Consider the following 25468-nt stretch of genomic DNA (forward strand, 5'->3'; position numbering starts at 1 on the left):
CCACCGTGCCTGGCCTCAATATATTTTTTAAGAAACAGTTGGAATAAGGTCAGTTAAAAAAATACAAAAACCTTTAAAAAGACTGAAGCCACTCTCTTCTGCTATGAAATACTAAGGATCAATTTTAGGCAAATGTACCATTAGGTGTGTTGAGCATATTTGGTGTGGGCTGACCTGACCACTCCATAACCTGAAGTCAAGCAATTGCATCAGCTGAGTAAATGTGCACTGTGGTCAACGTTCCTAGCCTTGAACCCTGGCTTTGCCCCTTCCTGGTCTTGGTCAGGAGTGTGTCTCTCATGCCAGACTGCCTGGATTTGGGTCCTGCAACTATGCACACTGACTGTGTGACTCTGAACTCGTGACTTCACCTTTCTTGGTGTGAGTTTTCTCCTTTCAAAGATGGAGCTAGCACTAGTACCACACACAAGGTGGCTGGAGGGATTATGCTGTCACATGCAGAATTCTTGGGACAGGGCTTGACACATTTGAGCACTTAATAAACATCTCTGGCCCGGTGCCGTGGCTCAAGCCTGTCATCCCAGCACTTTGGGAGGCCAAGGCGGGCAGATCACTTGAGTCTAGCCTGGGCAACATCGTGAAACCCCTTCTCTACTAAAAATACAAAAATTATCTGGGTGTGGTGGTGCATGCCTGTAGTCCCAGCTACTCAGGAGGCTGAGGCAAGAGAATCCCTTGAACCCGGGAGGTGGAGGTTGCAGTGAGCTAAGATCACACCACTTCACTCCAGCCTGGGTGACAGAGCGAGACACTGTCTCAAAAAAACCCGAAAACCAAAACAAAGAAAACCATCTGTTACCAGTCCAGCCCTCTCCCACAGAACACCTGGAGCCAAATGGGCTCCAGATTTTTTTTGGATTTTAGAAAAGTAATGCATGGCATATTCCATATATGCTGAAATACCCCCAGCCTGTATTTATTTGGTGTGTAAAAATTCATTCTAATTAAAAAAATAGAAACTATAAATCACATCTTCATCAGATTGCCACCAGATGCATGTGGACTTGCATTACTGTTATTATTGTTTTGCCCCTCCGAGTCTCAGTTTTCTCATCTGTAAAGTCGGGACAAGAGGCAAGGCACTGAGCACAATGCTCAAGAATGTCCCCTTCCTTCCTGGGGATGAATGCAGTCCTGGGAAATCCCCCTGACCTCTGCAACCCTCCTGAAAAAGGAGGTGGCTTGGCCTGATTCCACCAAGCCAGGGTACACTTACCTTCTTGTGGCCCCAGCCTCAAGGCGTGGGATTCATGCAGGATCTCTGCCACTGGCTTGCGGGTGTAGAGGATGGTGGCACCGCTCAGGTTGACCCTCACCCGCTGGGCCCGGGAGGTGAGGTTGGCCAAGCACAGGGCCAGTCTCAGGTCGTGGCCCAGCATGGGAGGCTCTAGCACCTTGAACTTGCCAGCGATGCTGGGCTTGGTGGCGGGCTCCAGGAGGTTGTCACGCCAGAGACAGTGCCCCCCAGCCCTGCGGATCCGGATTCTCCTTCCAGAGGCTTCCACGCCGAACAGCCTCTTCACCGCCTTGCTGTACACCTGCCTCTCTTTCCGGGACCCTGCAGGGCATCACACAACGTCAGCGGCAGGCACCCGCTTGCTCCTTTAATTTACCATGGCTCGTGGAAGTCAAACTGGCAGTTCAAGAGCCATACGCACACCGGCGCCACATGCCTTGTGTTTGATTCTCTATGTAAATAAAATTTTAAATCAGTTGCCAGGAAATTTCACATAAAAATGCAAATTTCCAGCTTCTCTGACAGCTGGGTCAAAAGCCTCATATAATAATGATAGCTAGCACTTTTGCAGATTTGCTATGTGTACTATAGCACTTGGTGCTATATTTTTTTTCTCTAGGAGGTACTACAGAGGTATTGTCATCACCCACATTTAACAGACAAGGAAGCCGAGACACAGAGAAGTAAAGTAACTCCTCAATCACACAGCTTATGTGGTAAGTGAGGGAGCTGGGACTTGAACAGGCAGTAAAGCTCCAAATTCCATTTATGCTCCCTTACCACTGTCTACATGGCAATAATGGTCTTGCAGGAAGCGGGACTTGACTCCGGAGTTGGGGCTCAAACTCAGGACTAGATTAAAGACAAATGGAAACAGGGAGGAGGCAAAAGCGCTTCTCTATAAGACATGCCCACCAGTGCTATCGTAACACCCAGAACTTACTACCCCTTTTCAAGGCAATCACCTGGAAGTTACCACCCTTTTCCTAAAAATTTCTGCATAATCTGCCCTTTAATTTGCATGTAATTAAAACTGAGTATAAATATGATTACAAAACTGTAGGGTATAACAACTTCATTCTTTTGCATGTGGATATACAGCAGTCCCAACACCATTTGTTGACAAGACTATTTTTGTTCTTTCTCCGTTGAATTTTCTTGACACCCATGTAGAAACCAATTGAACATAATTTTAAGGGCTTCTTTTTGGACTCTCAGTTCAATTTCTTTGATGTCTATGTCCCTTCTTATGCCAATATCACACTGTCGGGGTTTCTGTATATTTGTAGTACTTTTTGTTTGTCTGTTTGTTTTTGAGACAGGATCTCACTCTGTCACCCAGAGCTGCTATGCTGGGCATACTGCCTATGGGGTAGCCCTGGCCCACAAGGAGCAGCACCTTTGCTGTTGCTGCACACTGCTGCTTTAAGAAAAGTTGCTAACACCACTGGCTCATCCTTAAATTCTTTCCTGGGTGATGCCAGGAACCCTCCTGGGCTAAGCCTGCATGTCCTATATCAGTCTAGAGTTGAGCAATAGCATCCCCCCTAGAGGGAATGCACTCTCTGGTTGTCCATGATCCTCACCCTGTAATTCTCACTCATGGGGTTCTGTCGGTGGGGCTTCTGTAGACTTGAGAGTTTAGGGCCCCTGATACACCACTTTCCCCACTGCTAGCACAGACCTCTCTTTTGAGCTCCAGAACAATACAAGGAACTGGACAGCACCCCCCAGGTGTCTCACAGGTGCCTCAAATCCAACCAAATCCACCAACTGCCCAGCAGCATTCCTCATCCCAGGCAGTGGTGCAGCCATGAGCCCAGGTGTACAAGCCAGAAGCCTGGGGGTGTTCTTGACTCTTCTCTCACCTTTATCACTCACAACAGAGCCCTCACCAGGTCCTGCTGAGCATCCTCCTTAGGCTCTGGAATCTGTCCTCTTCTCTCATCTCTCTTCCCCCATCAGACCACCATACAAACCGCCTCACCATGAGGTCAGTGTGTGAACTTTTATTACTGTTTTCATTACTCTGTCCCTGCAAGCTTCAGTTTTCCTATCTGTAAAGTGGGGACAAGAGGCCCACAAGCAAAGCACTGAGCACGATAATCAAGAACGTCCCCTCCCTTCCTGGGAATGTAGGATCCATCCCATTCCAGTTCTGTTTCCACTCTGATGATTCCAAAATCCAATTCTGATGGTTCCCCTTCCCTATTTGAAACCTGTGGCATGTGGTCTTCACACCACTCTCCCCTGAAGGTACCCTGATACTGTGTGACCCTGGTCTGATCACTTGGTGTTGCTGTGAACACCAAGGTTCTTTAACATTCCATGTTTTATTATTAAAATGTATGTGAGTTCTGCTACTGTACAATATATTTTTACTATGAAAATGTTTCATTTCCCTGCCAAAGAATGTAACGCCACCTTCTCATGAGGTCTTCTCTGACCACCTGATTTTTTTAACAGCTTTATTGAGATATAATTCCATAACACACAATTCACCCATTTTAAGAGTGCAATTCAATGTTTCTTAGTAGTTCACAGAACTGTGCACCCCATCATCACAATCTAATTTTAGAACTTTTTGTCACCCCCTCCCAAAAATTCTGTAACCATCAGGAGTCACTTCCCATTCCTCCCCACTCCAACCCCAGCCCTAGGCAACCACTAATATAATTCATAATTTGCCTATTCTGGACATTTCATATAAAGGGAATCATACAACATGTGGTCTTTTGTGAAATTTTTCCGCTTAACATCATGTTTTCAAGGTTCGTTCACGTTGTAGGTAGCATGTATCAGTACCGCGTTCCTTTTTATTTCTGACTAGTATTCCACCGGATGGATATACATTTTATTTATCTATTGATGGGTATTTGAGCTGTTTCTACTTTTTATCTATTTTAAATAACGTTTCTATAAATATTCATGTAAAGTTTTTGTGTGGGTGTTTGTTTTCATTCTCTTGGAAATGTAGCTGGGAGTGCAATTGCCGGGTCATGATAACACTATGTTTAACATTTTGAGAAACTGTCAAAGTGTTTTCCAAAGTGGCTGCACAATTGTAAATTTCCACCAGCAATGTATGAGTGTTTCAATTTCTCCACATCTTCACCAACACTAATTGTCTGTCTTTTTGATGACAGTAGTTCTAGTGGATGTGAAGTGCTATCTCATTGTGGTTTTGACATGCATTTTCCTAATGACTTAATGACGTTAAGCATCTTTTTATGTGCTTATTGGCCATTTGTATATGGTCCTTGGGGAAATGTTCATTCACATCCTTTGCCATTTTAAAATTGGATTATTTATTTATTTCTTTATTTTGTAGAGATGGAGTCTTGCTATGTTGCCCAGGCTGGTCTTGAACTCCTAGCCTCAAGTACTCCTCCCGCCATGGCCTCTCAAGGTGCTAGGATGGGCCAAGCATGGTGGCTCGTGCCTGTAATCCTAGCACCTTGAGAAGCCAAGGCGGGAGGAGCACTTGGACTTTCAGGTGCTCTCAAAAAAAATTATTTTTTTTATGGTTGAGTTGTAAGAGTTACATACACATATATTCTAGATGAGAGTGCTTTATCCATTCAATACATGATTTGCAAATATTCCCTCCTGTTCCATGGGCTATCTTTCCACTTTCCTGATGGTACTGTTTGCAGGACAAGTTTTTAACTTTGATAAAGTCCAATTTTTTCCTTTGTTACTTGTGCTTTTGATGTCGTTTCTGAAAAGGCTTGGTGTAACCCAAGATCATGAAGATTTACTCCTATGTTTTCTTCCAAAAGTTTTATAGTTTTAGCTCTCACATGTAAGTCTATAAACCATTTTGAGAAATTTTTGTGTATCGTGTGAGATAGGGGGCCAACTTCATTCTTTTTATTTTCCTTTTTTTTAATTTTTCATGTAACCAGTGGGGTGTAACAACTTCATTCTTTTGCATGTGGAGATATACAGTGGTCCCAACACCATTTGTTAAAAGACTATTCTTATTCTTTCTCCATTGACACGCTTGTAGAATCAAGCATTGTAGAATCAATTGAACATAATTTTAAGGGTTTATTTTTTGACTCTCAGTTCAATTTCTTCTATGTATATGTCCATTCTCATGCCAGTATCACACAGTCTGGGTTACTGTACATCTGTTGTAATTTTTGTCTGTCTGTTTATTTTTGAGACAGAATCTCACTCTGTCAACCAGGCTGGAGTACAGGCTCACTGCAACCTCAACCTCCCAGGCTCAAGCAATCCTCCCACCTCAGCCTCCTGAGTAGCTGGTAGCCATGCCACCACACTCAGCTAATTTTTAAAATTTTTTGTAGAGATGAAGTCGTCCATGTTGCCCAGCTGGCCTGAAGGGAGATTTCCTGAACTGAAGGGAGTCTCCTGACTTGGCTTTCTGAAGTGCTGGGATCACAGACATAAGCCACCATGCCTGGCTGTAAGTTTTGAATTTGGGAAGTATGAGCCCTCCAACTTCTTTTTCAAGATTGTTTGGGCTATTTGGGGTTCCCTTGCATTTCCAAATGAATTTTATGATCAGGTTGCTAATTTTGGGAAAAATAACTCAGCTGTAACTTTGATAGGATTTTGTTGAGTCTGTAGGTCAATTTTGAGAGTGTTGCAATTTTAACGATATAAACCCTTTCGATCCATGAAAATGGGATGCCTTTTCATTTATTTAGATCATTAATTTCTTTCAACAATGTTCTGTAGTTTTAACATACAAATCTTGCTCTTCTTTTGTTGAATTTATTCCTAAGTATTTTATTCTTTTTGATGCTATTGTAAACAGATTTATTTTCTTAATTTCATTTTTGGATTATTCATTGCTAGTATCTAGAAATATGATTAATTTTTGTGTATTGATCTTGTGTTCTGCAAACTTGCTGAACTTGTTTATCATTTCTAATAGCTTTTTAATGGATTCCTTAGGATTTTACATATACAAAATTATGTCTTGTGCAAATTTCTTTCCAATTTGGAAATTTCTCTATTTCCATTTCTCCCTCCCTCTCTTCCTCCCTCTCTTCTTTTGTCTTCTTTCTTTTTATTTTAAAAATTGTGATAAAATACATATAACATAAAATTTACCATCTTAACCATTTTTAAGTGTACACTTCAGTGTCATTAAGTACATTCATATTGTTGTGAAACCATCACTACCATCTATCCAGAGCTCTTTTCATCTTGATTGAAACTCTGTGCCTATTAAACAATAATGCCCATTCTCCCCAGATCTTAGCCCCTGGCAATCACCATTCTACTTTCTGTCTCTATGAGTTTGGCTACTCTAGGTACTTCATAGATATAAGCGGCATCATAGAATATTTGTTCTTTCATGTCTGGCTTATTTCACTTGGCATAATGTCCTCAAGTTTCATCCAGCATTTGTTGGTATTTTCTTTCTTTTTAAGGCTAAATAATATTCCATTGTATGTATATACCACATTTTGTTCATTCATTCATTCAGTGATGGACACTTGGGTTGCTTTTACCTTTTGGCCATTTTGATGAGATTGGGCGCATTCAGGGTGGTATGGCTGTAGATGTTTTGGCTATTTTGAATAATGCTGCTCTGAACATGGGTGTACAAATATCTCTTCGAGGTCCTGCTTCCAATTCTTTTGGGCATATACCTAGAAGTTGAATTGCTGGATTGTATGATAATTCTATTTTTAATATTTTTATTAAATATTTTGGCAACATATTCAAGACATTAGTGGCAAATCCAACATCATGAAACTTTTCTCCTATGTTTTTTTCTAAGAGTTTTATAATTTTAGCTCACACATTCAGACCTTTGATCCATTTTCAGTTAAGTTTTCTATATAATGTAAGAGTCTAACTTCAGTCTTTTGCACATAGATATCCAGTTTTCCCAATACAATTTTTAAAAAGATATGTATTTCTTTTTCTTGCTTAATTTCCTTAACTAGTACTTCCATAAAAATGATGAATCAATGTGGCAAAAAAGGACATCTTGGTCTTGTCCCTGATTTTGGGGTGTAAATGTTCAACGTTTCACTATTAAGTATCATTTTAGCTGTGGCTTTTTTATAGGTGACTTATCAGACTGAGGAAGTTTACTTCTATTCTTAATTTGTTGAGTGTTTTTTTTTTATCATAAAGGGATATGAGATTTTGTCAAATGCCTTTTCTGCATCTATTGAGATGATTATGCTGTTTTGTCCTTTTTTCTATTGATACGGTGTATTATGTTAGCTGATTTTCAATGTTAAACCCATCTTGTATTACTGGAATAAATCCCACTTGCTCATGGCATATAATCTTTTTTATATGTTGCTGAATTCAGTTTATCAGTAAACTGAATTCATTTCATATTCATGAATTTTTGCTTTCATTGTTGATTTTTGCTTTCACATTCATAAGGGAGATAGATATGTAGTTTTCTTTTCTTCTGATGTCATCTGGTTTTGGTATCAGGATAATACTGACTTCATAGAATGAGTTGAGAAGTATTCCCTCGTCTTCTACTTTTTGGAATAATTCGTGAATAACTGATATTTGTTCTTTTAATATTTGGTAGAATTCACCAGTGACATAATCTGGGCCTGATTATTTCTTTGTGGGAAGTTTTCATATTACTAGTTCAATATGAACTATTACTAGTTCTTTACTTGTTGTGAATCTATTCAGATTTTCTATTTCTTTTTGAGATAGTTTTGGTTACTTGTGTCTTTCTAAAAATTTACCCATTTAATCTAAAGTTACCTAATATGTTGTCATACAGTTGCTCATAGTATCCCCTAATAAACTGTCATTAATTATAGCAATTCTGACTCCAAATGTGTGGGGGTTTTTCATACCAACCAATTCTCCAACTCTCTGGACACCAACTGGGTCTCCTACAATTCAATTCAATTCAATTCAATTCAAACACTAACTACCTGGAGTTAGCATCAGACTCCACAGGTTTAAGGGCTCAGTCCCACAAGACTGAGACTTCAGACTCCAGTCACAAGTATTGGTTACTCAGGGTTACTCACACTTCTGTCCAACTTTGCTACAGATTTGGGGTTCTCATAACTGCCCCCAGCCTTAGGTTTCATAATTTGCTAGAGTGGTTCACAGAACTCAGAAAAACAGTTTACTTACCATTTCTGGTTTGTTATGAAGGATATAACTCAGGAAGAGCCAAGTGGGAGACATACACAGGGCAAGGTATGGCAGGGGGCAGGGGTGGTGTGGGGTTTCCATCTCCTCTCTAAGCATGCCACCCTCTCAGCACCTCAGTGTCGTCCCCAACCTGGAACCTCTCCAAACTCCATTGTTTAGCAGTTTTTACAGAGTTTCATTACATAGGCATGACTGATTAAATCATAGGCCTTTGGTGATTAACTCAATCTTCAGCCTCTCTCCCCTCCCTGGAGGTCAGAGATGGGGTTTAAAGTCCCCAATCCCTAATCATGTCTTGATTTTTCAGGCAACCAGCCCCCATGCTGAAAGTGATCTGGGTGCACCTAGTCATCTCACTAACGTGCTATAGCGGATGCTCTTCTCATTCTGAAGACTCCAAGGGTTTTAGGAGCTGTGTGCCAGAAACTGGGGATGATCACCAAATACTTTTCTTTAAAAACCACACTCTTTATAGTTCTTTTCATTTTTGTAGGGTTGGTAGTGACGTCCTCTCTAATTTTAGTAATTTGATTCTTCTCTTAGTCTAGCTAAAGGTTTATCAATTTTGTCAATCTCTTCAAACTGGTTTTGTTGATTTTCTTTTATGATTTTTCTGCTCTTTATTTCATTTACATTTATTTCCACTTTAATCTTTCTTGTTTCCTCTTTCTGCTTTTTTAGGTGTTTAGTTTGCTCTTCTTTTTCTAGGTTTTTTTTTTTGAGACAGTCTCGGTTTGTGAACCAGGCTGGAGTGCAGTGGCCTAATCTTGGCTCACTGCAACCTCTGCCTCCTGGATTCAGGTGATTCTCCTGCCTCAGCCTCCCAAGTAGCTGGGACTATAGGTGCCTGCCTCCACACCCAATTAATTTTTGTATTTTTAGTAGAGACAGGGTTTCCCAGTGTTGGCCAGGCTGGTCTCAAACTCCTGAACTCAGGTGATCCTCACACTTCGGCCTCTCAAAATGCTGGGGTTATAGGGGTGAGCCACCACATCCAGCCATTTTTCTAGGTTCTTAAGGTAAAAGATTAGGCTATTGATTTGAAATCTTTCTTCTTTAATATAGGTTTTACGGTTATAAATTTCCCTCTGTGTACTGCTTTAGCTGCATCTTATAAATTTTGGCATATTGTGTTTTCATTTTCTTTCACTGCAGAGTATTTTCTAATTTGACTTGTGATCTTTCCTTTGGCTCATTGGATATTTAGATGTATGTACTGTTTTAATTTTCACATATTATAAATGTATCGAATTCTCTTCTGATACTGATTTCTAATTTAATTCTATTGGAATAAGATTATACACTTTGTATGATTTCAATCCTCTTAAGTTTATGGAGGCTTATTTTATGGCTGAGTATATGGTCAATTCTGGATAATGCTACCGTTGTACTTTCCAAGAATGTGTATATGTTGCTGCTATAATGTGGAGTCTTCTATAAGCATCTGTTAGAGTCCACCTGATTTTAAATGACAAATGTTCGCTTCCTCTCAACCAGTCCCTAAACTCTTTCCCTTCTTTATTTTTCCCCAGAATACTTATCAGTATCTGAAATACTAGTTATTTTACTTATTTGTTTACTTTTACCTGCCCCACTAGAATGTCAGCTCCTTCATCCTTTAAGATAAAGATCATATGCATTTTGCTCACTGGTTGCCTGGCACTTAGTAAACGCTCAATAACACGTGCCAATCGAAAAAAATGTGAAAATGTGGCTTATATGTCCTGTAGCTTCACATAAGCCAGTCCTGCAATCAACAAAGCAAGGCCCTTCTTGATACAGCTCAAACTCCTTATGGCATTAAAAGCCCTTCATATGCTGTTGGCCCCAATTCATTCATTCCTTGAATCTGTACTGAGCACCTACTATGCAGTTGATGCTGCTGTAGGAGTTGGGGATACGGCAGTGAACAAAACAGTCAGGCTCCCTGCCATCTTAGAACTCTCAGTCTAGGAGCATTCTAGGGAGACAATAAAGATTCAAGCAAATATCAAGTTGCGATATGTGCTTAGAAGGAAGTCAACAGGGTGCTGAGACCCCTGGCCAGGCAAAAGTTTGGGGTGAAGTCAGCAGGTCCTTCCCAGGCAGAGAAAGCATCTTGTGCCAAGTCCTTTAGGTATAAAAGAGCTGCTAATGACCTTTCCCTCTTGCTGTTATCTAAAAAAGTACTGCCCTCCCTGCTGCTGTTCCCTGATCATTCTGTACCTTGGCAGCCTGACCTCATCACACTGCATTGGGGTTGTCTCCTGTGCTTCCTGTCCACTCTCCCACCTGGTACTTGGGGGTACCCACTAAATGCAAGAGGGAGGGAGGGAGAGAGAAAGGTACAGTAGAAAGACAGAGAGCAGAATGGCTGGGAGAGAGGGAGTGTGGAAGGAGAGTGTTCTGGGCTGGTCACAGGGTCTCTGCATCAACCTCTCAGCAGCTGTAGCCCCACAGCCACTGCACTCACTGTTTCCTGTTTTCTTGGCCAGCCAGGCCCTGGGCAGTAGGTGCTTGGTCTTCCCACACAGGCTGCAGTGGGTTGAACAAAGTCCCCCTCAACAATATGTCCAAGTCCTAACCCCTGGTACCTGTGAATATAACCTGTGAATAGGATCTTTGAAGATATAGTTCAAGATCTTGGGATAAGATCATCCTGGATTTAGAGTAGGCTCTAAATCCAATGACTTTCGTCCTCGTAAGAGAAAGGAGATAGGAATTTGAAACACATAGGAGGGAAGAAGGCCATGAGAAGATGGAGGCAGAGATTGGAATGATGTGACTACAAGCCGAGGAATGCCTGAGCCACCAGAAGTTAGAAGAGTCAAGGAAAGAATCTCCCCTAGAGCCTTTGGATGGAGCATGGCTCAGCCAGCACCTTGATTTTGGACTTCTGGCCTCCAGACTGTGTGTGAGAGAATAAATTTCTGATGTTTTAAGCCAACAAGTTTGTGGTAATTTATTATGGCAGGCCCAGGAAACTAATACACAGGCCCAGAAGCTGATGGCTGGACAGGTGCACCAGCCTTGCTTCTCTGCTGGCTGCTGGTACCAGCCTCACCAACTAAGATCTTGGCTTTATATTTTCTTTGTTTGGAAGCTTCATTCTCTGTTTGCTTAGTCTCCAGGCTGTCTTAGGAGTATGGGCAAAGCACGTCATACCCAGGGGCTCTGAATCTTTTTGCTCTAGCATGTGTCCTGGTTCCACAGACAGAGCAAGGGCTCATGACTCAGAGAGGCACAAGCCCCTGTCATTTCATCTGTAGAATACTGCTCAAGCAAGTCAAGGATGTCTTGGCTTCCATGAGCAGTATTGCCCAGCATAAGTCTGGAATCCCACTGGACCCTGCCTTCTTGGAATGCCTTCTCAACCTTTCATCTCCTGGCTAAATCTTACTCCCTTCAGCATTCCCTCCCATAAGCTGCTTTTCCTGATACCTTCTGCCCTGGCGGAGTTAGAGACTCCTCCATTCTGTTCCTTTAGCCTCTGGACGCCCCAGTGTAGCGCCAGTCACTCTGAATTGTTCTGTGCTGTCAGCTCATCATGTGGTGAGTTTTCTGGGGACTTCTCTTTGTCCCCTTGCCTCTGAATCATGCCTGGCACTCAGGAGGGTCTCTACTTTGAGAGCACATGAAAAAGCCTAGCATGGTGTATGGCACACCAAGGCCACTCAGCGAAGACGCGCAGTCTAGCACAACAGGGAGGGCAGAGGCCCTGAGAGTAGACTGCCTCGTTAGAATTCCAGCTCTTCTGGGCTTTGAAAACTTGGAGAAGTTACTTAACCCCCCTGTGCCTCAGTTTGATTATCCATAAAATGATTTTATATTTTGAGACAGAGTCTCGCTCTGTAGGCTGGAGTGTGATGACATAATCTCGGCTCACTGCAACCTCCGCCTCCTGAGATCAAGCAATTATCTTGCTTCAGCCTCCTGAACAGCTGGGACTACAAGCAACCGCCACCACGCCCTGCTAATTTTTGTATTTTTAGTAGAGATGGGGTTTTGCCATGTTGGCCAGGCTAGTCTTGAACTCCTGACCTCAGATGATCTGCCCACCTTGGCCTCCCAAAGTGCTGGGATTGCAGGTGTGAGCCACCATGTCTGGCTCATCAAATGATTTTAAAATAAATATTAAATGAAATAATGCATGGACATTGCTTACCATTGTGCTTAGCAAGTTCTAGATACTGATATTATTATTTTTGTTAACCTAGATGTGAAATCACATTGCCCACAGTAGGCAGTCAATAAATAGTAGACAATATTATAATTAAATAGTGGCAGTGCAGTGCAGAGTGAGGAGCATAGGCTCTGGGTTCTGCAGGAGAGTTCTCCCTTACTAGCTATGTTCCCTGGCTGGGTCAACTTGCCTCTCTGTACCTCTGTCTTCTCCTCTGTAAAATAAACGTTGTACTAGCATCTCACTTAAAAGCTCATGGTAAGGGCTTTGTAAACATTTGTTAAATAAAATAACTACATAACATGTGAAAATGGCCAGCCCACAGCAGGCGCTCAGTAACAGTGATTGCCATCACTGTCGTCATGTAACAGGATGTTAATTTCTCCCGTGGCCATGGTTTTCTTGTTTTTGTTTTTGTTTTTTTGAGAAAGAGTTTCGCTCTTATTGCTGAGGGTGGAGTGCAGTGTGCGATCCTGGCTCACTGCAACCTCCGCCTCCCAGGTTCAAGCAATTCTCCTGCCTCAGCCTCCCAAGTAGCTGGGATTACAGGCACGGGCCACCATGCCCAGCTAATTTTGTATTTTTAGTAGAGATGGGGTTTTGCCATGTTGGCCAGGCTGGTCTTGATCTCTTGACCTCAGGTGATCTGCCTGCCTCGGCCTCCCAGAGTGCTGGGATTACAGGTGTGAGCCACCGTGCCCTGCTAGTCATGGTTAAATCTTAGGACAAAAGACCCACAGATCTCATGTTCTTTTTTTTTTTTTGAGACAGGGTGTCACTGTGTTGCCCAGGCTGGAGTGCAGTGGCACAATCTTGTCTCACTGCAACCTCCGCTTTCCAGAATCAAGCGTTCCTCCCACTGGAGCCTCCTGAGTAGCTAGGACTACAGGCATATGCCACCATGCCTGGCTAATTCTTTTGTATTTTTTGTAGAGATGGGGTTTTGCCATGTTGCCCAAGCTAGACCCCATGTTCTAAGTTCCAGAAGCTCCCAGCAGAAGGGACCCAGCAATCAATCTGCAGGTCTTATCAGAGAGGTGGCAGCTCAGAAGAGGCCTTACCATATAGTCCCCTCATCCATAGCCCATCCCCAAGACAGTAAGAAGACGGCTAAAGTGGAAAATGTCTTTGACAGTCAAGAAAGTGTCATGTTCCTGGAGGTAGGAGCTAAAGTGTGAGTTGGGGGTGTGTGTAGGTGTTTAAAAGAATCAGTGTAAAGGTTTGGGGGTATCTTCAGCAAGAAATGACTAGCTGATCAAGATTGGGGGTGCCTACAGAAAGGGAAGTTGGTATTCCCCTCCCTGTGGGAGGTCTGTTTATCCTGTCTTACTTACTAAGCCTTGTACTACCTGAGCAGGGAGAAGAGAACTGAAGGGAGACAGCAGGTGGGAGACAGCCAGTCAAGACTGCTCCTCCTACCCACAAGTGTCAGGTTTCAGTTCCCAGCCTTGGAGTGGGACACAGTGGAGGTTAGGGTTGGGGGCCACAGCCTCGTAAAACCTCTGCAGAACTTGGGGACAAAAATCACCATGCATCAGAAAGAAGCCATGTTGAAAGGGCCCAAATAACACAAGAAATCAGCAGTGTCTAGAGGAACAGCACAGGAATTAGTCTGGATGGCAGCAGGTTGTGATGGAGCCACCATCTGTCCTCAGCAAGCATAGATAGGAAACTAGGGCAGCAGCGCCCGCCCACTTAGCCAGCACTGAATCCTCACCCAGTTAAGATAAAGGCATCTGCTCTCTTCTCTCCTCTTTTCCACCCCCTTAGCCTAACAGTGCTCTCAGCATTGGTTGCACACTACAGACCACCTGGGAGCTTTAAAAATCCCAGTGCCAGAACCACATCCTGTAGAGACTATGATTCAGTTAGTCAGGGGTGGAATCTGGCCTGCTGTGGGGCCATAATGCCTTGCAACTTCCCACCCCTTGAATCTGGATTGGGCTCATGAATTGCTTTGACCAATAGAATGTGGCAGAAATGACATGGTGCACATTCTGAGCCAGGCCTCTAGAAACCTCACAGCTTCATCTCTCACCTTCTGGGAATGTTGCTGCTATTCAGAAAAGCACGGGCTGGCTTGTTGGGACATGAGAGGCCAAGTGGGAACACAGACCCAGCCATCTCAGCAGTCCCATGTGACAGCCAACACCACCTGGAGAAGATGAACCATCCCAGCTGAGCACAGCCCAAATTGCTGACCCACAGAATTGACCAAATAAGTAATTATTGTTTAAGATATATAACTGAAACAGCTCCCTGGATAATTCAAATGTGCAACCAGGGGCCAGGTGCAGTGGCTCACGCCTGTAATCCCAGCACTTTGGGAGGCTGAGGTGGGTGGATCACCTGAGGTCAGGAGTTCAAGGGCAGCCTGGCCAACATGGTGAAACCCCATCTCTAGTAAAAATCCAAAAATTAGCCAGGCATGGTGGCGGGCACCTGTAATCCCAGCCACTTGGGAGGATGAGGCAGGAGAATCACTTGAATCCAGGAGGCGGAGGTTGCAGTGAGCCAAGATCACATCATTGCACTCCAGTCTGGGCAACAAGAGTGAGACTCCGTCTCAAAGGAAAAAAAAAGTGCAACCAGAGCTGTAAAATATGAAGCTAGAGAGCAGAAAAGGGAGGTGAGGAGATGTTCAGAGCAGACTGTGTCTCCTCTCTAGCAACCTTTCAGGGTCACTGCTCTAGCTTGTGCTCGGGGGCAGGAGGAGAAAGGGTCTAATTCACGTTTGAGCTTGAAGTCATAATTACTTGGTGACATGATTTTAACAAGTGGAAATTGTTGAAAATATGTTAATCAGATCACAACATTGCTAAGGAACCTGTTACACAGTGGGAAAGGGAGATTTTTAAAGTATATAGTTGGAAGCAGCTATAAGAAAAAATACAACTGTTTTGCTTTTGTAGCCTAACAAGTAGGGGCTCTTCAATGAACCAGTGGCCACAAATTGGTATCACGGCACAGGCCCTGGCAGATGCTAAACAGGAGATGCTATTATTATTAGTGTGAATTGGGCCTGTGCCATGCGTTTGTCCTAGGTGTTCAATAAATAATACCTGCTACTATCATCATTATTATTACTAGCAGTGATTATTATTGTATGTGAACATACCTAATGCAGTGCCTGGTATATGGCAAGTGTTCAAGGAAATGTAGCTATTATTATTACAAATGGGGAATCTTCTAAGGCAGAAGAGGTGCTTAGCAAACAGAGGAAGCTATTAATGTAGCCTAAATAAAGGCACTTGGCTCAGAGCACAGAGACAATGTGAATGGAAGCTGCTGTCAGCATCATATACATGGGGTGAGGCCTGGCTCCAGGCCACCTGCAGTGGGCCCTCTGCAGCTGATGGGCCATCCTGGGGAAGGTAATAAAGGCCGCCATGTGGCCCTTACCTTCCGGATACTTGTAGAGGTCGGTGATGTCCACGCGGGAGTCACTGCCCACTGCCTTGGTGCTGATGCATCTCCCAATCTTCTTCGTGTTTGAGTATACACGCTCCCGGCTCTCATCCTCGTGCCACAGCCAGGTGATGTAGTCGGCGTTGACCTCCGCAAACACGAAGGGGCCATCGTGGGCCAGGTGCACATCACCCTCGCGGATGGCAGTGACTGAGGCTGGGCCGCACCGGAACACACCTGGGCAGGAGGGGTGGGCATGAGCAGCACGGGTAAGGAAAAGCAGGGGTCTGGAACTTACCCCACCCAGTTGAGCGTACCTTCACTCTCCTCCTGGGGGGTGGCATCCAGAACCTGCCAGCCATTGTAAGAGGGGCCTAGGTCCTGCCGGGCAAACCAGCTCTCATTCCAGACATGGAAATTCCTGCCACAGAGAGAGGATGGGTGAAGCTGCCTAGAGTGAGGGCATAGGAAGGGAAGATCCTACTGAGAGGCAGGCCCTGGGCTCCCTACTCTGCACAAGAACTGTGGCTGCATGTTGTGAATCACTCATTCAACCATACTAATGAGCACACAGCATTTATTTATGTTTGTATACATATGTGTATGTGTGTATATAGATATGCGTGTATATTTATCAACAACCTGTTGTTCAAGGTACTGCAACTAAGAAAGAAGATCTTTACTCTCATGCTGCTTACATTCTAACAAAGGAGACAGACAAAGCTAAGTCAGCAGATAAATCAAACAAATGCAAGTGACAATAAATGTTAGGAAGAAAAAGAGGGGCTTAAGCTAGAGAACAACCCCCATAGACCTACTCTAGGTAAATGACATTGAAGGTGAGACTTAAGTGAGAAAGAATAAGCTATAGGAAGAGTGAAGGGAACAATATTCCAGGCAGAAGGAACAGCATGTGCAAAGGTCCTAAGTGAGACAAAAAAAGGCCTTGTGTGTTCAGGGAGCAGAAAGTATTTAAGTATCTCTGGGATATGGCCAGCAGAGGGGGTAGGTAGGGTTCCGATTATGCAGAGCACTATAGAGTCTGGTAATTTCAGCCTTATTTTTAATTCCCTGTGTTAAAGATGAGAATATGAGTAGGAAACATGACATCACCTGCTCAAGGTCTTGCAGAAAGAAAGGAGCAGACAGAAACCTGATTCCCGGTTTGCCTGACTTGGCATCTTTACAGCCGGCCTCAGAACTCCTCTTCGGCAGGCAACTGTCTTTGTTGGGGAAAGTATCTTGATTAGCATTTGGGGATTAAAGGTGGGACCCTGATAACCTGGGTGGTGACAGAGTCCCCAACATCAAAATGAAGTGTCTGTGCTTTCTGCATGAAGGAAAGAGAAGAACGCGAGTATTTTGTGCTTCCAGGGCAAGGGAATGAAGAGAACCAAAAAAGAGGAGAGGCCAAGGGGAGCAAAGAGATGGTCTGAGCTGGAGGCCAGCTCGGGAAGGGCTCCTGGCACGCTCCCCTGGGGAACAAGGATACAAGGCTCTCTGTGTCTCTGTGTTGTGTTCTCTTCACTGTCTCTCCTAATCTTTATTTTTTAATTTTTATTTATTTATTTATTTTGAGATACAGTCTTGCTCTGTCACCTAGGCTGGAGTGCAATGGTGCAATCTTGGCTTACTGCAACCTCCGCTTCCCAGGTTCAAGTGATTCTCATGCCTCAGCCTCCCCAGTAGCTGGGATTATAGGTGTGTGTCACCACACCCGGCTAATTTTTTTACTTTTTTTTATTTTTAGTAGAGATGGAGTTTCACCATGTTGGCCAGGCTGGTCTCGAACTCCTGACCTCAAGTGATTTGCCAGCCTCAGCCTCCCAAAGTGTTGGGATTACAGGTGCGAGCCACCACGCCCGGCCATCTCTCCTAATCTTTAGAAAGTTGGCTTTGAGTGGCAGACTTGCACATGTGTGAACAGACGTTTGAACAAGGTTATTGACTGAAGCCTTGTTTGTAAAGGCAAACTTGTTTTTAACTGAGGCAACTGAAATGTCCATCCATATGGGATGGTTAGATGAACAATGGCTTTTTCATGCAATTGAGAGGCAGACTGGGTTCACACCCTTATGCTTCCACTCACTAGCTGTGTGGCCTTGGATGAGTTACTTAACCTCTCTGCTTCAATTTCCTCATCTGCAAAATAGAATCAATGATCTTAACTTATTCACAGGTTGTTTGAAGAAATACATGAGTTAATCTATATACAGCACTTAGAACTGGACCTGGCACAGACTAGGTGCTTGGTGAGTGTTACGTTATTACTTAAAACATTATGGAAAATAAGGAAGACTCTTTGTGTATTTATGTGGAATTGTTAAATGTTCTAGCAAGAACAGTATCACATAAAGCTGCCAATACTGTTTAAGCGGGGAAAAGGCGGGGAGGCACTGTAGGTACGTATGTGCTTGTGTCTACAGAGCATCTCCCTGACAGGAGATGTAGGAGACAGTGATAGTGTTGCCTCCAGGAGGAGGATGGGGAGGCTGGGGAACTGGGCGGGAGGGAGACATCACTGCAACCCATTTTGTACCTTTTGGATATTAAACCACATGAATGTTTTTCCTATTTCAGAAAATTAAGTAAGTTAGAATGAATTTTTTTTTTTTGAGATGGAGTCTCACTCTGTTGCCCAGGCTGGAGTGCAGTGGCATGATCTTGGCTCACAGAGGCAACCTCTGCCTTCCAGGTTCAAGTGATTCTCCTGCCTCAGCCTCCAGAGTAGCTGGGATGACAGGCGCCTGCCACGACGCCTGGCTAATTTTTGTGTTTTTAGTAGGGATGGGGTTTCACTATGTTGACCAGGGTGGAGTGCAATGGTGTGATCTCAGCTCACTGCAACCTCTGCCTCCTGGGTTCAAGCAATTCTCCTGCTTTATCCTCCTGAGTAGCTGGGATTACAGGTGTGAGCCACCGTGCCCGGCCTAGAATGAATTTTTTAAAGCTTTATGTGACGAATTTTGTTTTAACTGAGGAAGGAGTCTTTCCCACCTGAGACACACAGCACGGAGAACCGCAGCTGATATGGAAGCAGGGGCCTGATCCAGAGGTACCTGTGTGAATGGAGTTCCCACCCCACCCCAGGAAGCCACAGATTCCCAGAGAGAGTAGAACCAGGTGTTCAAGGCAATCAAATCTTGAGGCCCCTCCTGAACTCTGAGTCTACATCTCTTGACCTCAGACCTTACATCTTGGAAGAGGTACCACTCTATCCGCAGGGCGCGTCTCACTCCCTCCAGAGTCGGCTGAGACTCAGGAGAGCTGGGCTCTGGGCCTGCCGCTCCCGGTGGTGTTATGGAAGATGATGCCTTGCTCCACCTGCTGGGCTTCCAGAGCCCTTGGGCCTAGGCTGGGGGCAGGACCCACCACATGCTGTCTTCTGTCAGGTCCTCCAGGGTCCGCCCGAAGGAGTCCACGTATTTGTCCACACTCAGGTTCTGGTCTGTGTCGTGGGCTGAGTTGAAGTTGGACACGACCCGTGTGGCTATCCCCAAGCACCTGAGGACTGCAGAGCAGAGACTGGGAGGCTCGGAGCAGGCGGGACCCCGGCCCCTAAGAGAGGGGCCTGGCTTCCACAGCAGGCGCCCTGGCTCATTTGTGGCCAAAGCCCTCTGCCACCCCATCTTTTTCTGTGTGTCTACTTCGTCAGGTTGTGGGGCTGAGACTCCCATCTCCACTCTCAGAAATGCCACCATCTCCTGCACATTCTCTCAAGGACTTCAGGAGATGCTGTTGCCACCTCATGTGAATAGACAGGCTTTGAGGCTGGCAGGAACTTGGAAGCCATCTAATAGAGCCCTCATCTTCCTGAGGGGACTGGAGGCCAGGGGAGCCACAGGGCTCACCCAAGGCACTCAATGAATGAGAGACAGAGGGAGCTAGGACTCCTTCAAAATAAAAGATCAGATGTGAAGGAAATAAATTTTCTGGCTTCTCTCTTCATTAGCCAGACTTTGTCCTCCCCATCAATGAATCCATCAATGAAGATGGGTTGCAGCATATGCAAATATATGTAAATACATATAGATAGAGGAGGCTGGGGGAGGGGCCCTTCTCTCCCAGGGTACCTGTGCACATGACTCCCGCGAAGACCCAGCACTGGCCGTACTTGACTGGCTTGTACTTGCCCTTGAGCCACTTCTGCAGAATGGCCACGCTGCCTCGCCAGTGCAGCGGGCTGGTGCCACCGCTGTACTTGCCCTGCCACTGTCCTTGCACCACACCTCGGTCATTGTTGCTGTTCACCTGGGCAGAGGAGGGCACGGTTCCACCACCAGGCCGGGCTTCCTACCTCAAGAACCACATCGTGGTAAAATCCTCTCCAACTTTGGACCACCAGGTCAATCGGGGTCACTCTTGCTTTTTAACTGTCTGAAAATTAGGGGCATCTGTTGCCTTAAAATACCTACTTCCTGGTAGCACTTGTCATTTTCAATTATCTTCCATTTGGATACTGTGTTGTAAAAATCATTACAACTTTAGAGCATTTCCTATGTTAAATGATCTGTTTTGGGGGACTGTTGGCATAATCATTATAGGGACAGCTAACATTTATTAAATGCTTATTGTGTGCCAGACACCACTATGCCAAGAATTTTGTGCACACTATATTAAGCTGTTGAAGTTTACAATGTAGGTTTCATTATTCTCCTTTTTTTTTTTTTTCAGATGCAAAAACTGAGCTTCAGAAGCATTCAGAGACCTGCCCAAATCACACAGCAAGTTAGTCCGAGTGGTGATCCATGAGTCTAGGACTTGGACTTGGGAGGCTTGAGTTCAGGACTTTCACTGTCCTCAGGGCTGTGATGCTCTGCTGTTTGGGATTGTCACTCATGTTAATTCTCTGTGCTCCAACTGCTCTCTGAGGTCTTGAGGAAGTGAGAGTATCAAATAGGAGAAATATAGCTTTGTGCAATTTTGGAATCTCAGATACCCACCCACTGACCTTAATACCTGCATGTGGTAGAGGGAGCTGGTGGGCCCTGCAGACACCTTTTGGGAGGAAACACCATAGCCTGAGGCCTGTGATAGGTTAAAGTTGTCATGCCTCCCATGGAGAGGTGGGTCTATGTCCCACTCAAGAGGAGGTTTCCTCTTGAGTCTGGGCTGGCCTGTGACTACTTTGACCACTGACTATGGTGGAAGTGATGCTGTGCCAGTTTCCAGGCCTAGGCCTGATAAGACTGGGAGCTTCCACTTCCTCCTTCTTGGAAGAATTGCTTGGGGCAGGGAGGTGGGGGTGGGGGAGCTATTGCTATGCATGAAACTGCCATATTGTGGGGAAGCCCAAGCTAGCCACATGGAAAGGTTGTGTAGAAAGAGTGATGACTGGTGGGTCCCAGCTGCTCCAGCCACCCCAGCCCAGGGCCTGACACGAGGGTGGGGAAGCCATCCTGGACATTCCAGTTCCAGGAGACATGACATGGACGGCAACTTAGGAACTGCCAACCACCAGAACCAAAGCCCCAGACAGAGGTCCTGTCAAACCATCCCAGACATATGCAGCCATTAAGATATCCCCAGAAGAAGCATCTTGGAGCAGAGACAAACCATTCTCATGGTGCCCTGCCCAAATTCCTAGCCTAAAAAACTGTAAGCATAATAAAGGGTTGTTTTACACCACTGGGTTTTGGGGTGGTTGGTTATGCAACAACAGCGAATTAAAACAAGGGGTGATGGGAAGAATCACAGGGTGTGGCCCCGGGGTTGGCTGGGGGATCCTTGAGGAAGTACACGTGCAGGGATGGAGGGGCTTCTCACCATGGCACTGATGACCCTGGTGACATAGATGGGGTCGTGGCGGCAGGACACGTCTGTGGCTGGGTTGTTTTGGTGACCGGGGCTTTGATCCAGGATGGAGAGGCAGATGTTCAAGATGTCCTCCTCAAACTGCTCCCCAGAGAGGCTGTGCTTAGAGGCTGTGCTCAGTCACTCATATTCCAGGCCCTCCCACAGCCCTCACCCGGTCAGTCACCCCATCTGTGCAGGGCAGTTTGCTGCCCCCTCCAACCACCAGGGGCATCACAGAGCACCCCCTAGTCTTGGAAACCCTTCCTCAAAGAGTCACCTGGGGAATCAGAACCTCAGCCTTAATCATGCCTCTCCCCTGCTCAACAATCTCCCGTGGCTCCTGACTACCCACAGTAAAGTCTGAGCTAAAATTGGTGGCTCTCGAGCCACATCCACCTCGCTGATATGCTCATTTGGTCTACATGATGTTTTCAAACACATTTGAATTAGTTAACAACATTTAAAAATTGCGGAATTTTTGCATACACATTTAGGTTTCTGGTCTCTGATAATTTGGAAGGTCTGGCAACAAAAAATGGGTGCTGAGTAGTGGCTACGCCTTAGGTGGATCCTAAACTCTTCACTATGTCTTCCCTGCCCAGCACCCGAATCCCAAATGCTTTAAACCCCTGGCCTGCAGGACAGTGTGCGACTCCTCAGCCTGACAGTCAAGTCCAATCTTTCTTCCACTGGGCACCCAGAGCTCCGGCAGACAGAACTCCTCTAGCAGACTCAGGACTCCCTACCTCCCACCTCCATGCAGCTCTGTCTGCTCTTCCCTCCGCCTGGGCAGATCCTGCCTCACTGTAGAGACCCAACCACAATATCATGTAAGCCTCCACAATGGCCGAGGTGGAGGTTCCTTTCACCCTTTTCTGGACTCCCTTTGCTTCCATCCCTATCATTCTCACTTTTTCCTTCCCCTATTGCACCTGGTATTGGAACTACTTATCTAAGCCAGTGGCTCTCAAAGTGTGGTCTCAGGCCAGCAGCATCAGCATCACCTGGGAACTGGTTAGAAATGCACATTCTCAGGCCCTGCCCAAGACCTACTCAGTCGGCAGCTCTGGGGGTGGGGTCCAGCACGCCATCCCTCCTGGGATTCTGATGTATGCTCGTGTTTGAAAACCACTGATCAGAGCTATTCACTTTTCCACAACCATACTGACCTGTTCTGTGTCCAAACCGTGTCCAAAGCACCTCCCCTTCCCCAGGACCCAGCGCAGGCCCTGGCCCAGTGAATAGTAGACAAATGAATGAACGAGTGGGTTTTCTCTAGGAGTGAGCCCCCCTTGTCCCTCCTGAGAAGAGTGAGCAGACAGAAGGACTCCAGTCCCACCAACCTCCCCATGCCCCAGCCCACATCCCTGTCTGGCCTGTGCCCCTGGAGACCTGCCCGTAGTTCCAGCCCTGGGCTCGTATATGCTTCTCCACGCCTCGGAAGATGATGCCGCTGTCGTTGAGCACGTACTCCTGTCTCTCCTCCTCTGAGGCCAGAAACACATCGTCCTCTGAAAAGCAGTCATCAGGCCTGGTGTGGACTGGGGCTCTGGCCTTGCTGGCCTGGGGAAGGGGCTGCATCAGGGATCAGCAGCAGGACAGCGCCCGGAGGCTGACTGGGGCAGGAGAGGTCAAGAGGGGGCTTGCGAGCTCCCGTGCTGCCTCCCTGCCAAACTCCATCCCTCCTGGCAAGTCTTTATCCAAGCAGGGACCAATCCCAAAACAGCCCAAGACTGAAGAGTTTTATGGGATCTGACACCTTTGGGTGGCCCTCCTTGATGTCAGTAGTAGCTTCATATTTCTCATATTTCTTTTTTTCTTTCTTTCTTTTTTTTTTTTGACAGAGTTTTGCTCTTATTGCCCAGGCTGGAGTGCAATGGCGCGATCTCAGCTCAGCGCAACCTCCACCTCCTGGGTTCAAGTGATTCTCCTACCTCAGCCTCCTGAGTAGCTGGGATTACAGGCATGAGCCACCACAGCTGGCTAATTTTGTATTTTTAGTAGAGACAGAGTTTCTCCATGTTGGTCAGGCTGGTCTTGAACTCCCGACCTCAGGTAATCCACCTGCCTCGGCCTCCCAAAGTGCTGGAGTTACAGGTGTGAGCCACTGCACCCGGCCATATTTCTTAAATATTAATAATAATACTCATCCTGGCCACCCCTTACAAAGGTCTTATGATGTATCTCATACATTACAAGTATTAGCCCTATGGATTTTCACCATAGTCCTAAGAGGTAGGCACTGTTATTTTTCCCATATTACAGATGAGGAAATGGAGACAGGTAGAGGGGAGCAGCTCAGCAGAGCTGGGACTAAACCAAGGCAGTCTGATTCCCAAGTCCTGGCTCTTACCCACCCCTGGGCCTCTCCTGCCCACTGGGTCCTCTACAGGCTTTGAAGCACCTGCTACCAGGTTTCTCTGACCATTGCCTACCTCTGCCTAGGCTAAGTTCTTGCCCAGTTCTTGGCCTTCAGCTTCTTGTCCTTTAACCCACCTCCCAGGCCCCCTCCAAGGGCAGGCTCTCCTCTGAGGATGTCTTTTGGAAAACCTCTACCTTGGACTTGGCCACTCCTACCTGCACACCATGGGTTGAAAAGGAGAACAAACTCGCCCAGCCTCCGGTTGCTGTGTTTGCGGTGAGAGGAAAGCCTGATGCTCAGCAGGTAGCGGCCAATGACAGCATTGGGAGGGCTGGCGAGGCTGACGGTCAGAGTGTTCTCCATCTGAGCCTCCTTTGCTGCTGTCCAGCCCTCACCCTGCTCCAGCTCCGATGTCTGGAACACAGCTTTGGTGTGGAGGGCCTCAGAAGCCTGGGGTCCTGGAGGAGAGGAGAGGGAATCAGGAGACCCTGCCCCTGGGAAACCCAGCTTTAGAGAAGTGAAAAAAGCTACAGGCCTGGAAGCCCTACCTTCACCCCCTGAACTGCTGGGAGGCTTTGGGAGGACCTGACCAAGAGCAAGAAGGCCAGTGGCCGAGTGAGGGTCCACCTCAGCTGCCCTGACATCCCAGCCACTTCTAGGCCAAGGAGAAAGTGACAGCATCCTTTGAAACCAAAGTCTGCCTATGTCGGGCCAGGAAAGGAAAGGAAAGCTTGGGCTTCAAAGTGCCTCATGGGTTTTCGTACCTTTCCAGAGCCCTGGGTGTCTGGTACACACAGGGTTCCAGAGAGGTCATCCCATCCATCCCACTGTCTGCTGGCAGCACCTCCCAATCACCCCCAGAAAGCTGCCACCAGAAGCCTCCAGGGTTCAAGGCTCTGTCTACCTACAGGGACTTGCTTCCCCCAGAGCCTGAGCTGCTGACTGCAAGGTCTCAGGTTACTGGGTCATAAGACAGGTCCCTCCAGCTGCAGACGAGAAGGGGACGCTGGCGAGCCCAGTTACCTGTCTCCACCGTGAAGATGAGGGTCTCCTCACAGTCCAGGGCTCTGCTCAGCTCCAGCGTAAGGCTGAACGACTGGCCCCTGCGAACCACCAGCTCAGGGCAGGGGTACTCCTGGGTGTGGTGGGCAGTGCCATTCCTTGACCGCTGCCAGTCCACCTTGGTGACTCTGATCCCTGGGTGGGGAGAGGACAGGGAGATGAGGTCATGGCCTCCTGTTTCTCACCCACTCTGAGCTTGTCCTCCCATTCACTCCCGGCCAGTCATTTGTTCATCCAGCTGCTATTTATCATATACCGGCGATTCTCTGTTTGTTTGTTTGTTTGT

General features: G+C 46.1%; 1 protein-coding gene across 2 annotated transcripts in view; it reads right to left on the reverse strand.

Moving 5' to 3' along the window:
• Positions 1-25468, reverse strand: part of TGM6 (transglutaminase 6) — a 53293-nt gene that overhangs the window by 14013 nt on the left and 13812 nt on the right. For both annotated transcript variants that reach the window (XM_054466673.1, XM_054466672.1), the window contains exons 2-10: positions 25144-25317; positions 24336-24578; positions 23151-23269; positions 21729-21857; positions 20036-20213; positions 19335-19473; positions 16280-16383; positions 15957-16199; positions 1238-1579 (exon numbers count right to left, since the gene is read on the reverse strand). In XM_054466673.1, coding sequence (XP_054322648.1) covers positions 1238-1579; positions 15957-16199; positions 16280-16383; positions 19335-19473; positions 20036-20213; positions 21729-21857; positions 23151-23269; positions 24336-24578; positions 25144-25317 — 1671 coding nt within the window. The remainder of the gene's footprint in view (positions 1-1237; positions 1580-15956; positions 16200-16279; positions 16384-19334; positions 19474-20035; positions 20214-21728; positions 21858-23150; positions 23270-24335; positions 24579-25143; positions 25318-25468) is intronic.

This window comes from Pongo pygmaeus, chromosome 21 (assembly GCF_028885625.2).
Source record: "Pongo pygmaeus isolate AG05252 chromosome 21, NHGRI_mPonPyg2-v2.0_pri, whole genome shotgun sequence".
Taxonomy (NCBI): domain Eukaryota; kingdom Metazoa; phylum Chordata; class Mammalia; order Primates; family Hominidae; genus Pongo; species Pongo pygmaeus.